We start from the raw sequence: 14,953 nt of genomic DNA, 5'->3' as shown, positions 1-14,953 counted from the left end.
GCGGGATCGGATCCTAGGTGAGACGGCTGTATTTTAGATGGAGGCGAAAACGCTGTAGGCTCGTGTGCTAAGATTTGGGTGCCCATTAAAACACCCCAGGTGATCCGAATTTCCGGAACCCTCCATTACAGTGTCTCTCATAATCATATGGTGGTTTCGGAACGTTAAACCTCACAAATCAATCAACATATTAATCAATCACAGTTTGCAACATTGACGCCACAGTGTCGAATACGATGCGCCTCACCGGGCGCACCACCAATTAACACAAAAACATGTAAGGGACTAGCATCATCCGCCTACTCCAATCATTCGTGCTCAGTCACATCACCTATACGGTGGCGTACCCCCGATCGTTCACCACCGAAAAGTCTGAATGCAACAGCCTTTTTAGGGGAATTCACAAGCAAGCGCTTGGTTTGCTTGAAAACACCAGCCCCAAACTCCTCCTTCATCTGGGTTTACACATTACCCTTGAGGAGCTTATCGAGGCATCTAAATTTAAATTCAAATTAAATTTTTTTTCTACCTTCTACAATCTCGCAGATCGAGGACAACGGAAAAAAGCTGCCTATAGGCGGCTATACTAGTCTGTAGCCCAAAATAATGTATGGCATGTGGGCAACAGCAAAAGAAAACACAGTTCACAAAATGAAAACATAAAAACATACATGATTACTGCAAAATAAAAGCAATATACAATAGCCTGCAAAAAAGCATACAAAAAATACAACTCCAGGGTCAATAAAATTAGCTTTCTTATACAAACACAAATATAAGTACAGCTGAGGAGCAACAAAGCAAATCAAAATCGATTGACTGAAGAAGGTTTAACAAGGATGATAAAGAATGACGTAAATGCTTTATAGCAGTATTTAAACGGGGTGTGACAACTTTTCAATTCTCTCTGTGTCTCGTTTTAGAGTAGTGGTCATTCGCAAATGTGCTAGGGAGTCTAAATTATGTATGTTATGTCTTAGTTCATATCTATATCTATTACTTAGCCAATAATAGTATAATTTGTGACCTGTTATAATACTAGCTTTATGAAAGAAGCTTTTAGTTGTTGCATGATATAGAGGGTTTTAAACATTTCATAGAAAAATGTTTCTGCATAACATGCACTTTCTGCAAATTAAAGAATGAAGTCGTACCTCAGATAAGTAGACAGTAGTTGAGATGTGAATAGAAAACAGAATTGTAAACTAGGGTATGAAGTATTAGAGAGAGAATGCATTTGAGCCAATTCCAGTTATTTGAGCTAATTTTGTCAGCACTGAGTTCATATGCACTTTCCAAGACATGTGCGCGGTTAATACAACACCAAGGCACTTAAAGTGGTCGACAATATGAACTGGGCAGGAATTGAAATTTATGTCTGCATGAAGAGGGATTGGCTTATTCTTGACTTGAATTAGAACCGCCTTTGTTTTATTTTCATTATTCTTCATAAAACTGAATAAAGACCACTGTTGTAGTTTGATTAAGGTGTCATTACAATTTGATATGAGATAGTCTATGCTGTTTGCAGAGAAAAAATATGGTTGTATCATCGGCATATATGATAAACATTTGCAATATTAATACTATCAACCATGTCAATAATGTAGAGGTTGAAGAGCAAATGTCCCAGAATGCTGCCCTGTTGAACACCACAGAGCAGTGGCAGAATTTGGGATCCTGTATCATTTCTTTGGACAACTTGTCGCTTATAGGACAGATATGACCGCAGTAAGTTTAACCCACAACCACGAGCACCATAAATATCTAACTTGCTTAACAAGAACTCATGGTTCAGCAAGTCAAAATCCTTGGAAAAATCAACAAATGAGCCAATTACTATTTCTTGCTTTCAAATTCTTGTAAACAAATTCTTTCCGGTGAAGCAACGCTCATTCTGTTGATTTGTTCTTCCGGAACCGAAACTTTGGGGGGGTTAATATACTGCAGTTCTCGAAAAAAAAATGTGAAAGCCAACAATGAATCAGTTTCTCAAGAGGTTTTGAAAAAAATAGGTAATATCTTTCTAACTCCTCTTTTTGTAGAGCACTGTTACCTTGACTATTTGCATTTTACTGAGAAAACTCATGTAGTCATGCAGATATTGAATATCTGCGCAAGAACAGGCGCTATTATGTGTACAACAAATTTCAAAGGTTTTATCTGGATTTTATCTATATCTCTACTGCTGCTCTTCTTTAAATTTGTAGTTACTCAGATCACTTCCTGAACTGTGACTGGTGGCATAATAAAGTTTTATCGTTCATCATTCTAATATATTGACATGCATCTGTAGGACTACCCAAGGTACTCATATTTGCAAAAAATTGTTGAATGCGTCAGCCGATTCCACCCTATTTAGCTCTCTTCCTTCTAATGTAAGTTTGGATACGCTGTTATGGTTATTACCACGACCAAGTTACACCTTTTTTTGTCCGAAAGCAGCTCGCTTGACGAAGTTTTCATATTCATGAAAGGTGAGAAGTACTCTTCTCGTGCGATGCGCAGATTCATAATTAACCTATTTTGATATTTTTTGAACTTGGTCTGGTCATCGAGATTGCAAGTTTCAAGAAACTTTCTAAAGAGCCTTTGTTTTCATTTGTTGGCAGAGCTCGTGCGTCACCCATGGTTTCCTAAATGTTCTCTCTTATATCTAAAAATGCATTGTGTGCAAGGTCAGCATCATCTGAATTCAGTATCGTGGAGCAGTCAGTCTGGAGCAGCTCCCTTCTAAATGCGTTAAGAGCCGTATCAGTTATTGGTTGCTAGAAGCTTTCCACAGGTGGGCTGTTTTTGGGTATACCAGCATTATTTAAACAGAAAAAAAACACAGGAAGGTGGTCACTAATGAAACATGGCAAGGCACCGGCTTTAATCTGAGATAACGAAAAGTTTTATGAATAGGTCTAACACTGATTGACATTGAGTTGTTATTCGTGTTGGATCATTATTAACACTTTCAAACCCCTATGACAATAATATATTTCTCAAATTAGCACTCTCTGGAGTAATCACCCCCATACCAATGTTATAATCACCTGCAGCAATCAACATGCACCTGCTGTCTACAACTACGAAAGAAAACGTTCATAAAATCCAAAGAATGCAGGGATATGTCCCCATAGCGGCTGGTAGCATGAGTAGAGTATTTTATCTGCAAACAATGTCAGCACTTCGTAACAAGGTGACGTGAAACTGAACGCATCTACTAGTTCACAGTCAATTTATTTTTGAGTTAGTAGAGCAACACCAACCCAGCGACCAAAAGGTCAGTTCAAATTATTTGTGCTATAGCCTTTCACCCTGAAAACGTCACATTCGTATACGTGCTTCATGTTTCTCTGAACATGATAACCGAAAAGTGAAAACAAAATTGACTGAAAAAGTCTTCCAATAGCAATGTATTATTGCAGATAGACCTGGAGTTTAGATGCACACATTTAAGCCCGTGTGATCTAAAATCAGATACCAGACGATTCAAGTCGTCTCGCGATTAGAACTAGTGTTCATTCATCTTCACAGTGTTCCACTAAGATAACACTGGCAGAGCACAATATCTGGGCTGAAGGTGATCAAGGTCCTCTGAAGTCGATTTCTGATTGTTAAAGCGCCATGCGGCTTCTCGAGTGAGCATGGCGGACAACAAAGGTCCACAAAAATTTGAAGCTCGTCTTTTATCGTAGTAAGTCTAATAATCAATTTCGAGGTGTGGCTTCAAGGAAAAGCACACTAAATGTCTGCGTCCTGTGTACTCCATCCGTGTTCGAGTATTTGCGTCAGTTAATTAAATTTCAACAAGCACCTAATGTTTCCACAAGCGTGTTGGGTGTTTTTTCATGATTACTACGTCAAGAACTTTATCTATCATAAGTATATGCTGGCGCAGTGAACTTACGCATCTATACTGACCATTCGTGTATAGTCTTTCTTCCACCTGGGTCTCAAAAATGTTTGTGGAACTACTAATCAAAAACCAAAAATTATCAGTGTCGCCCGAGGCACTAGCAGTCTGGCTATTTACCTCTTCAGCATGTCACTTATTATCAATATTTAAATGTTCGCATACCACGCAATGTATAGAGAAAGGATGCGATACTCTCTGTAACGAAATCGCGTTGCAGTAATAAGTCATGAAATCCAGCTCTTTTGTCTGTAACGATGCATCGAAGTTCTTGCAGTTTCACCTTAGTTTATAGTATACGTACATGCTAGCACCCTTCATGACAAGTTTATTCTATCACTGCCCTGTGTGTCTCGTCGCTTTAGTTATTGCTACGAGGTACGTATTCCATTTTGGCGGCAGAAACGAGTGGAAACACTTTCGTACTTGGTAATCTTCGTGTTCATGATGCCGCAGCCATAATTCGACAAGTACTGGTCTGTAAAAAGACTGATCATTTTTTTATGCTGACCGCACTTAGTATTTTGTTACCATTTTGTTTGTGCTTGGTCTACACCGCTTTGTAAGGCTCTTGGCCTTATAGTACACATAGTACACAAATAAATACACAAACACATAAATAAACAGATAGATAGATAAATAGATAAATATATAGATAGATAAATAAATAGATAAATAGATAGATAAATAGATAGATAGATAGATAGATAGATAGAAAGATAGATAGATAAAAAACCGCTATTTGCACCTGTGGCTTGACAAAAAAGGGAGAAATACCATGTTATTTCAATGTTTTTGCACATTTCAAAACACATTTATGTGTAATAACACAAACTAGTCACTATACCGCTTTTGTGCAGTTTTGCTACGAGTTTGGCGATGACATGAAATGACTCGACTACTTTGGGTATTTAGACCTTGAAATCCGGCTTCTTTCAAGTCTACCGAACGGCGATCCGGCCGGCACTAGACAGTGTGGTCTGGAAGACCACAAAAAGTATACGTCTCTACTTGTGGCCCCAATCAACTGGCAGTGACGTAACAGGGAATTTGTTACACGTAAGTCACAACGAGTCAGTAGGTAATTGCCACTGATAGACTGCAAAAAAAGTCATATGCACTCATGTGCCAAACATTTTTAGGCTCGCCTTTAACAAGGGCAGGTTCGCCGCCTCATCAGGCACGTGCTGTAGATATCCGGTGAGTGCTAATCCGGCGTTCTCTTCGGACGATCGGTCGAGAGAAGAGGGCGCCATAAGCACGTACGTAAGCAGCACGGCCAGGTCCATCACCCGTGCACCACCATGAACGTCACCCCAGTCCAGCACCCCATACACTTCGTCATCTTCGTTCTCGTTGTCGCCCATTGGGCTCGTCAGCACGTTGTTTTCGTTCAAGTCGCCGTGAAGAACAGCTGCGTAGAAGAGTTATAAATTGATCATGCATCACAAAGTCTCAACCTATAGCGTCCGACACTGTTCAACAATAATGGCAAAAAATTGCTGCAGTGTTTGAATGGCTTTTGAATGTTTCCTGTTTAAGAGAAAGACCACACGTTCACGAGATTCATAAACCGACATGAAGCCGGCATACGATTAGTGTGCAAAGCAGATTCAAGCACAATAACGGCTCTGTGATAGAACACCGGGCTGCCACATGAGCCGAAGTCTTGTGGCCCGGCCACACACAGCCTGCTTCGTAACTTACTGGCGCCTGTAAAGCCACGCTAGGCAAGTTTGACGACCATTCTTGATTATTTTGGAAAGCATTTCTCGTGAAAACTGTCGCAATTAAGTCGTTGCTACATCCACGTTGACCTCAAGAACACGACAGGCAGGTGAAACGGATGTGGACTACTTGTCTTTGAACAATCTCGCTGACGACTGCGGGTTTGGCACCTTTCATGACACAATGCGGCGTGACCGCATCGAGGCAGGCATTAACGATGAAGCTGTGCAGAGACGACAGTTCGAGCAGCCGGATCGACGCTAAACGTGGCAAAAAAAACCATCACTGTGATGAAGGCGACGAGCAAGGATTCGCGCGCGCTTTCGATAGGATAGCGCCAGTGTCATTCGTTGCACCGATTGCGTTCTGTCACGTGGTTCGTCGAAGCCGAGGTGGAAAGCAGCATTCGTTGTGTGCTTTCACTGTGTCGGTGAGCATCTGGCGATGCAGTGCCGTCATCTGAAAACTGTATGCCACAACTATAAGCTCAAGGGCCATCTTCCTCGTGTGTGTAAGGGGAAGAATAGTGAGGCGAATATCAAGCACCAGGCACCGCCGTCTGGGATGAAAAAATTGTGCACGCCATGCACGGCACCGGGTGTGACGGAACCTAAAAAGCGGTTCGATGTGCCGCAAGTGTACGAAGTGTGCAAAGTGCAAGGAGCTGGGGTCACTCAGCCCTTTTGTGTCAAAGTTCCTTGAATGAAATTTCACTGCTGATGAAGTTTGACATGGCTTCAGGTGTGTCGGTTGTCTCCGAGGACACCTTTCACCGCAAGTGCCAGTCCGTGCACCTGAAACCATCAATTGTCCTGTTGAAAAGCTATTCCGGCGAGCTCACACATTTCACATGAACCCTGGTAGAGTTCGTGTGGCTTGGCAACCATGTGCGTGACGATCTGTTCTACATCACCTCCGGCCGCTGCCTATTCCTAATAGGGCGGGGCTGCTTGAAGGCACTGAGAATAGAACTTCACCTCACGACAGATGTCAAGGCAGTTTTGTCTGCGAAGACGTCATGACGGAGTAGCGCAGCACTTTCGGGGATGCGCTGGAGACATTCAAGGACATCGCTGCTAAGATTGCCCTTCGGTATAAGGCAATCCCAACATTTACAAACTGTATATGGTTAGGAGAAACGAAAAAAAAATCACAGCAAATATACCGAGTGAATGATGATGAGTGGGACGATGCTTTGCGGGCTCTCAGCTCAGCCGTTCATCTGTCTGTCTTGCCGTCCTCCATCCTATCAAATTAAACCACATGGATGGATGGATGGATTGATATGGCTGTGCCATTTAGATCGGGCGGTGGCTCACGTCACCACGCCGTAATAATAAATAATAACAAATTATAATAAATAAATAATAAATAAATCTAGTTGTGGTTCACTAAGTATTAGTTAGTGAACCAAGAACCAGATTTATTTTTTTCTTTTAAATTGTGAGGTTGAGGACTGGTACTTTGCATTGAAGGGTTTAATTTTCACTCGTGCCTTGACTTTAGCCATCAATCAGATAACCTCCTTCTAGTTAAGTCTACCCGCTTAAAGTCTTTTTTGCCCTCCCTGTCCCTAAACCTCATTGTTTTGAAAAACTCTGGGCCATCATCCTGAACTATAGGGTGAAGCCCTTCACCGAACATTATCAAGTGTTCAGCAGTTTTCTCTTCCTCTCCACACGCACTGCATACCGGGTCTACCCCTTCGTATTTGGCCCGATATGTCTTCATTCGTAATACTCCCGTCCTGGCCTCAAACAGTAGAGAACTACTCCGAGTATTTTCATAGATCCTCTCCTTGGCAATTTCCTGCTTAAAAGTTCGATAGACCTCTAGTGCGAAGCTTCCTTCACCTTCTTCTTAATCGATAATTCTTTTTGGTTTGGCCCCCTGCTGCTCTCTAAGTATTTACCAGTCAATTTTCCGGTTCGCTTCCTCCATTTTTTATCGACATTCTACATGTACAAGTACCTGAATACCTTCCTAGCCCAACGCTTCTCCCCCATTTCTCTTAATCTCTTCTCAAATTTTATCTTGCTGCTAGTTCCCCTGCCCTCAGATGATGTCCATCCCACATCACCTTGTACTCCCTGATTTGGTGTATTCCCGTGAGCTCCTAAAGCAAGCCTACCCATTCCACGTTGCTTAATTTCTAATCTTGCTTGAACTTCTGATCTCACGCACAGACCGCATTGCCGAACGTCAGACCAGGAATGCTAGTTTTTATAGTAATAAAGTCGTGGTTGTCCCGGCTACTGTACAGATCTCTGTAAAAATCCTCCGCTATTTTACCTATCCTATCCATATTAGTAGTTATTTGGCCTTCTTTGTCCCTTAATGTATACATCCGATTTTTGCCTATCCCAAGTTTCTTCTTCACTGCTTTGACGCTTCCTCCGTTTTTCAGAGCGTGTTCAATTCTCTCCATGTTATACCTTCTTACATCGGATACCTTACGCCTAACAATCAACTTCGAAAGCTCTGCCAGTTCTATTTTGTCTGTTGTACTTGAGACTTTCATGATTTGATGCTTCTTAAGGAGATTCTTTGTTTCCTGGGAAAGCTTGCCAGTGTCTTGTCTAACTACCCTGTCTCCAACTTCCACTGCACACTCCGTAATGATACTCGTCAGATTATCATTCATTGTATCTATGCTAAGGTTGGTTTCCTGACTTAGAGCCGAGCACCTGTCCTGAAGCGAGACTCTGAATTCCTGTACTTTCCCTCTCAGTGCTAGCTCATTGATTGGCTTCTTGCGTATCAGTTTCTGTTGTTCCTTCTTCAAGTCTAGGCGAATTCGAGACCGTACCCTTCTATGGTCACTGCATCGTACCTGGCCAACCACTTCCACATCCTGCACGATGCCTGGGTGTCTATTTCGTTCTTATTTTCGACATTAGGGCTGCTCCATGTCCACTTGCAGTTTCCTCTTTTTGGGTAGAAGGTATTCAAAATCTGTAAATTATTGCGTTCTGCGAATTCTACTAGTAGCTCTCCTCTGGCGTTTCTAGTACCGATGCCATAATCTCCTACTGCCTGGTCTCCAGCCTGTGTCTTTTCTACCTTTGCATTAAAGTCTGCCATCAGTATTGTATACTATGTTTTTACCTTACTCATTACCGACTCCACGTCTTCATAGAAGCTTTCAACTGAAGCGTCATCATGGCTGGATGTAGGCGCGTAAGACTGTACCACCTTCATCTTGTATCTCTTATTCAGTTTAATTACGATACCTACCACCCTTTCAATAATGCGATAGTATTCCTCTGTGTTTCCAGCTATGTTTCTGTGAATTAGGAACCCCACTCCTAGTTCTCTTCTGTCTGTCAAGCCCCGATAGCAAAGGACGTGCCCAAACTGTAGCACCATATAGGACTCATCTGTCCTCCTAACCTCACTGAGCCTTAATATATCCCATTTAACACCTTTTCTTTTTTAGTGTGCTCCAAAGAGCTGCGCCTCCCCTTTGGTGTCTCGGGCGCCGGAGGAGTCGTACTTGTATCCATCGCCTCTTGTGAGGTGGTGGATGATGTCTGCTCGGCAGGCACAATCCCAGAACTTTTGGACCTAACTGCGCTAGCAGTGGTCCGAAGTCCGGCAGACTGGAGAGCCTGCTGGCCCTGTTTGTTCGGTGGCGGAGAAGTACTGGCTGCTCCAGCCGGGAGCGCTTGTGGGGCGCCCGCAGTCTCACTCTGTGTGACTTTTGCAGGCACGAAAAGACGCGTCGCGGCACCCCGGCGCGTCACATCGGCGAAGGAGGGACTGGACTGATAGATGGTGAACCGTTCACGTGCTTCTTGAAAGGACAGATTGAACTTCACTTTAATCTCAAGGATTTGTTTTTCTTTCTTCTAGATTTGGCACGATCTCGAGTAGGCAGCATGGTCTCCTTCACAGTTCGCACAACATGATGTGTTTGAATTACAGGTATCTGATGCATGCTTGCTAGATGCACAATTTCCGCAAGTATTACGCCCTCTGCAAGACGACAGTTACAGCGCGAGAACAAAACGACGACACAGAGACAAGAAGGACACGAAAGACGCTTCTTGTCTCTGCGTCGTCGTTTTGTTCTTACGCTATTACTATCGTCATGCCATACCAACTAGCCCAAGCTGCCACACTTCTAAGCCCTCTGCAACTTTGTGACCCACGTCCAAAGCACTGGCACTTGAAACATCTGCGATCGTTTGGCACGTAGGGCCTGACACGGAGCAGTAGCCAGTTTCAATTGAATCGGGTAAGTCACTGGTACCAAAGGTGATAAATATGTGTTTCGTGGGTGTTTCCTTTTTGTCTCATCGTACAATTATTCTTTAGACTTTTACTACATTCTGGTCTTGCCAGCCCTATGATAATTCACTCTCGGACAGTCCAAGCAGGTCGTCATCAGAGACCACGCCGCGCGCTGTATTCATTGACCTGTGTGGGCCCACTGAGTATGGGACATCCCCAAACGCGACCAGTTTAGGTAAAATGTATTGGAGCTTGTCACGAACCTCCAAAAGGAGGTCGCCACTTCCCAACTTCAATACTTGAGTGGGCACGAGAGCAGTGGTCTCTGCACAGCTCTAAGCCGCTATTTCTTCACCATGCAGGCCTTCTTTGCGAACATCCTGCCGTGGTTATCAATTTGCTCTGCTGGCTTGGCGCATGTAGGTGCGCCGCTGCCGACAACGAACCTCGTCAGCGTAGCCGATCAACACATGCCGAGCTCTGACGCCCCTTGGGTGCTCTTTGAGTATCCACCAGCCCCATCGACGACAGCAGCAATCGCCACCGACAGTTTTAAGAAGCAACACCTGGACACCGCCTTCAGTGGGCACGAGAGCAGTGGTCTCTGCACAGCTCTAAGCCGCTATTTCTTCACCATGCAGGCCTTCTTTGCGAACATCCTGCCGTGGTTATCAATTTGCTCTGCTGGCTTGGCGCATGTAGGTGCGCCGCTGCCGACAACGAACCTCGTCAGCGTAGCCGATCAACACATGCCGAGCTCTGACGCCCCTTGGGTGCTCTTTGAGTATCCACCAGCCCCATCGACGACAGCAGCAATCGCCACCGACAGTTTTAAGAAGCAACACCTGGACACCGCCTTCAGTGGGCACGAGAGCAGTGGTCTCTGCACAGCTCTAAGCCGCTATTTCTTCACCATGCAGGTGTGTACTCCTTTACTACACGCTAAAAAATCTGACAACCGCTGTCTACTGCTGTTCCCGTGCCCACGGGTGTTGTGCGAGACTCTGTGTGAATGTTATTCAATGGCTCACACCTTGCTTTGTTCCGGCGACATTGAGACTAACCCTGGACCCAATACCCGTGCCACAACACAACAAGAATTTCATGAGTTACCCGAAAACCCTGCCGAACAAATGAATGTCTTATTCCATATGTTGAAAGACGTGCACTCGCGTTCGTTACAGAGCTCACAGTGTCAGTCTGAGCTTGCTATTGATGTAAAAGCAATTAAAGCCGGACAAAAAAACATTCACGTTGAAATTACTGGTATCCGGAAGCGGCTTGACGAATTGGAAGAAAAATCGATCAAACTGGATACTATGACTGAAGAATTAGCAAGTGTGCAAAAAGCCGTAGAAGAACTAACCGACGAGAATAACCACGTGCAATCTAGACTAACCGAGCTAGAAGACAGGTCCAGAAGGGACAATTTAATCTTTCATGGTGTTCCAGACTCTAGAGAAACGTGGCAAGAAACCGAGGCGAAATTGACGAATTCTATTTCTGCTATTCTTGACAGTTTTTCCTGCGAGTCATTTCAAAGGGTGCACCGTTTGGGTAACCCTTCACCCACTAAGTGCCGTCCCATCGTCGCCAAGTTCACTGACTTCAAAACGAAAGAGAAAGTGCTGTCACTGCGCAATCAACTAAAAGATAAGAATATTTCAGTAAGCGAAGATTTCTCTGTGGCAACGAGGCAGGCACGAAAAAAACTTATTGACTTTGGGAAAGCTCAGGCCGGTTCTTCACCACTTAAGCTGCGTTACAACAAGTTACTACTAAATAACAAATGTTACATGTATTTTCCCGAGTGCGACAAAGTTCTAGAGGTGAAAAAACGTACCAATTATGTCAATAATGCGAGAGCTTCTTCTTCTGTGAACACGACTACATAGGGTTGCGCGAGGGGAGGTGACCACAAATCAAATCTTCAGGTATCTGTCATTTTTTCTAACGTTAGAAGTGTACTAAATAAATATAATTCTTTATCATCAGCTATTGATACATGTAGCGCAAAAATAGTTGCATTGACTGAAACTTGGCTCCATGCGCATGTCCGCGATCAAGAAATCTTTGATGACGCAACCAATTTTCACATGTACCGTTGTGATCGGACAGTGCGCAGGGGAGGCGGCGTTCTTCTGGCAGTCTCAAAAGACACTCCTTCTTCCTGTATTCATATTAACACTGAACTAGAGCTAGTCTGGGCTATAGTAACCATTGGTCACCATAAGATAATATTAGGTGTATGCTATCGTTCTCCCTCTTCACCTTCAACATTTGTCGATGAACTTCACGACGCAATTAATATAGTTTGCACACGATTTCCATCACATCCCCTGTTTCTCCTCGGAGATTTTAACTTTCCTAGTATAATGTGGAACGCATACGCACCCTACTCTTTACCGTCTTCGCCGCAACCAAATGAATTCATTAACCTATGTTCAACGTTTTCCCTGACGCAAGTAGTGGCCTTACCGACTAGGGCAACTACTAACAGTGCTAGCATTCTTGATCTGATACTAACAAACCGACCAGACTTTGTTACCGCTATAACCTACGCACCAGGTATCAGTGACCATTCTTTACTTTCATTTTCATTTAATGCACCCTGTCCTAATAGAGATAAAAAAAAGAAAAAGATACGGGACTATAAAAAAGCCAACTTTGACAAGATAAACAGTGAACTAGCAACTTTTCTAGACATATTTCTAAGCAGTTTTGATACCCGTTCAGTGCAGTGTAACTGGGATATGTTTGCAGATGAAGTTGAACAACTAACCAATAAGTATATCCCTTGCCGTACTATCACAACTAACGCACGTGCGCCATGGTACAACGCGTACATCAAACGCTTATCTAACCGAAAGAAACGTTTTTATCGTGCAGCAAGATGTTTACCCACTAACCACCCACGCTGGGCTGCCTACAAATCTGCATCATCCATCTACATATCTGCACTAAAATCCGCTAAAGACAACTTCCTCACTCAAGTCCTGCCGTCTATGTTACAAACAAATGCAAAAAAATTCTGGCGAGTTATTAACCCCCTATCTGACAATCATATTTCCTTGATCGATTCATCCGGTAACGAAATTAGTGAAGCCCTTTGCGCTTCTGTTCTCAACGATTCTTTTATCCAAAACTTCTCCGTAGATAGCCATAATGATTTACCTAGCGCAACCTTGCACAATTATTCACCCATGTCATCCGTGATTATCGAAACTCTTGGAGTTGTACGTCTCATTGAATCACTTAAGAACGATTCATCTCCTGGTTATGATGGTATTAACACAAAATTTTTAAAAAATACTAGCGCTTATAGTTCCATTATAGTTACTAAAATTTTTCAACAGTCACTAGATACTTCTACTATTCCTAGTCAATGGAAAATCGGAAAAGTCGTTCCACTCCATAAATCTGGTAATAAACACTCTTCGAATAATTATCGTCCCATTTCTTTAACCAGTATTTGTTGTAAAATGCTCGAGCATATAATATTTACAAACATAGTCAATTTTTTAGAATCAAATTCATTTTTCACGTCAGCACAACATGGCTTCCGTAAAACATATTCATGTGAAACACAGCTAATATCATTCACTCATCACTTACATCAGATCCTTGATAAATCATCCCATGCTGACTGTATTTTTTTAGATTTTTCAAAAGCTTTTGACAAGGTTTGCCATAGACTTCTACTTTACAAACTACACCAACTAAACCTTGACGGTAACCTACTAATGTGGATTGAATGCTTTCTCACTAACAGATCACAATTCGTTACTGCCAACTGTCATAATTCTCCATTTCGCGAAGTTCATTCTGGCGTTCCGCAAGGGTCCGTCTTAGGTCCCTTGTTGTTTCTCATTTATATTAATGACCTGTCATCAGTTGTATCATCAAAAATTCATCTATTTGCTGACGACTGTGTTATTTTTCGAGAAATTACTACCGATAATGACATTAATATATTGCAGTCTGACCTTAACGCTATATCTAACTGGTGTGATAAATGGCTAATGGACCTAAACATTAAAAAGTGTAAAATCATGCGTGTATCAAGAAGTTGCACTACTTCACCTATTTACTATCTTAATAACATTCCTTTGGATTCTGTTAACTCTTATAAGTATCTTGGAGTTCACATAACAACTAACCTCAACTGGACAACTCATATTGAATACATCATTATCAATGCTAACCGCATGCTTGGCTATTTACGACGTAACTTTTTTAACGCTCCACATGGTTTAAAACTGCTACTTTATAAAACACTAATACGCTCTAAACTAGAATATGCTACAACCGTGTGGGACCCTACCTATAATAACCTGGTAACTTCCCTTGAACTTGTTCAGAATAACTCCGTTCGTTTTATATTGTCCAATTATAACAGAACCGCTAGCATTTCAACCATGAAAACTTCACTTGCACTTCCTTCCTTAGCATCTCGCAGAAAAGTCTCCCGTCTAACTCTATTTCACAAGATCTACCATCATCCCATCTTGCATGCCCAACTACTACTTCGCCCACAGCACATTTCCCACCGCATTGACCACCATCACAAAGTAGGCATCCCTTCATGCAACACAAAAACTTTTTTCAATTCTTTTTTGCCTCGCACATCAAAGGAGTGGAACAGACTTCCCGGTGACATTGTTGCTATTACTGATAACAATTTGTTCCGTGATGCTTTAGCTAACATTGTGTAATAAGTTCTTTTTTTTGTGTTTTGTTGCAACAGCTAACATTGTATATTTAGGCTTGTTGTTGTATTACCTAACATGTATTATTATACAGCATATTAACAAACATTGTGCTCTTCCAAATTTATTTGTACGATTTAACCGTATTCACTGCTTTTTTTTGTTAAATTCAATATTTTATTGTAAATAACCCACCCCCCTCTGTAATGCCATTTGGCCCTTAGGGTAAAATAAATAAATAAATAAATAAATAAATAAATAAATAAATACATGGTATCCTGGGTCAATTGCTGAGTGTTTTCGAGACAAGAAAAGGTAAAATTGCTCGGACTGTTTTGTTCTCTGTTTGGCTATGGACGACATAAAACTTGGGAAA

At 42.3% G+C, this 14,953-nt stretch overlaps 1 protein-coding gene across 4 annotated transcripts in view; it reads right to left on the bottom strand.

Moving 5' to 3' along the window:
- The window catches only part of LOC119174088 (hydroxylysine kinase), a 294,965-nt gene that overhangs the window by 5,397 nt on the left and 274,615 nt on the right, over window positions 1-14,953 (bottom strand). For all 4 annotated transcript variants that reach the window (XM_075896241.1, XM_037424888.2, XM_075896242.1 and 1 more), the window contains one exon: window positions 5,053-5,318. In XM_075896241.1, coding sequence (XP_075752356.1) covers window positions 5,053-5,318 — 266 coding nt within the window. The remainder of the gene's footprint in view (window positions 1-5,052; window positions 5,319-14,953) is intronic.

The sequence above is a fragment of the Rhipicephalus microplus genome, chromosome 5 (genome assembly GCF_043290135.1).
Source record: "Rhipicephalus microplus isolate Deutch F79 chromosome 5, USDA_Rmic, whole genome shotgun sequence".
In the NCBI taxonomy this organism is placed as follows: domain Eukaryota; kingdom Metazoa; phylum Arthropoda; class Arachnida; order Ixodida; family Ixodidae; genus Rhipicephalus; species Rhipicephalus microplus.
The sequence above is the reverse complement of the archived record's forward strand: the minus strand, read 5'-3'. Positions and strand labels throughout refer to the sequence as shown.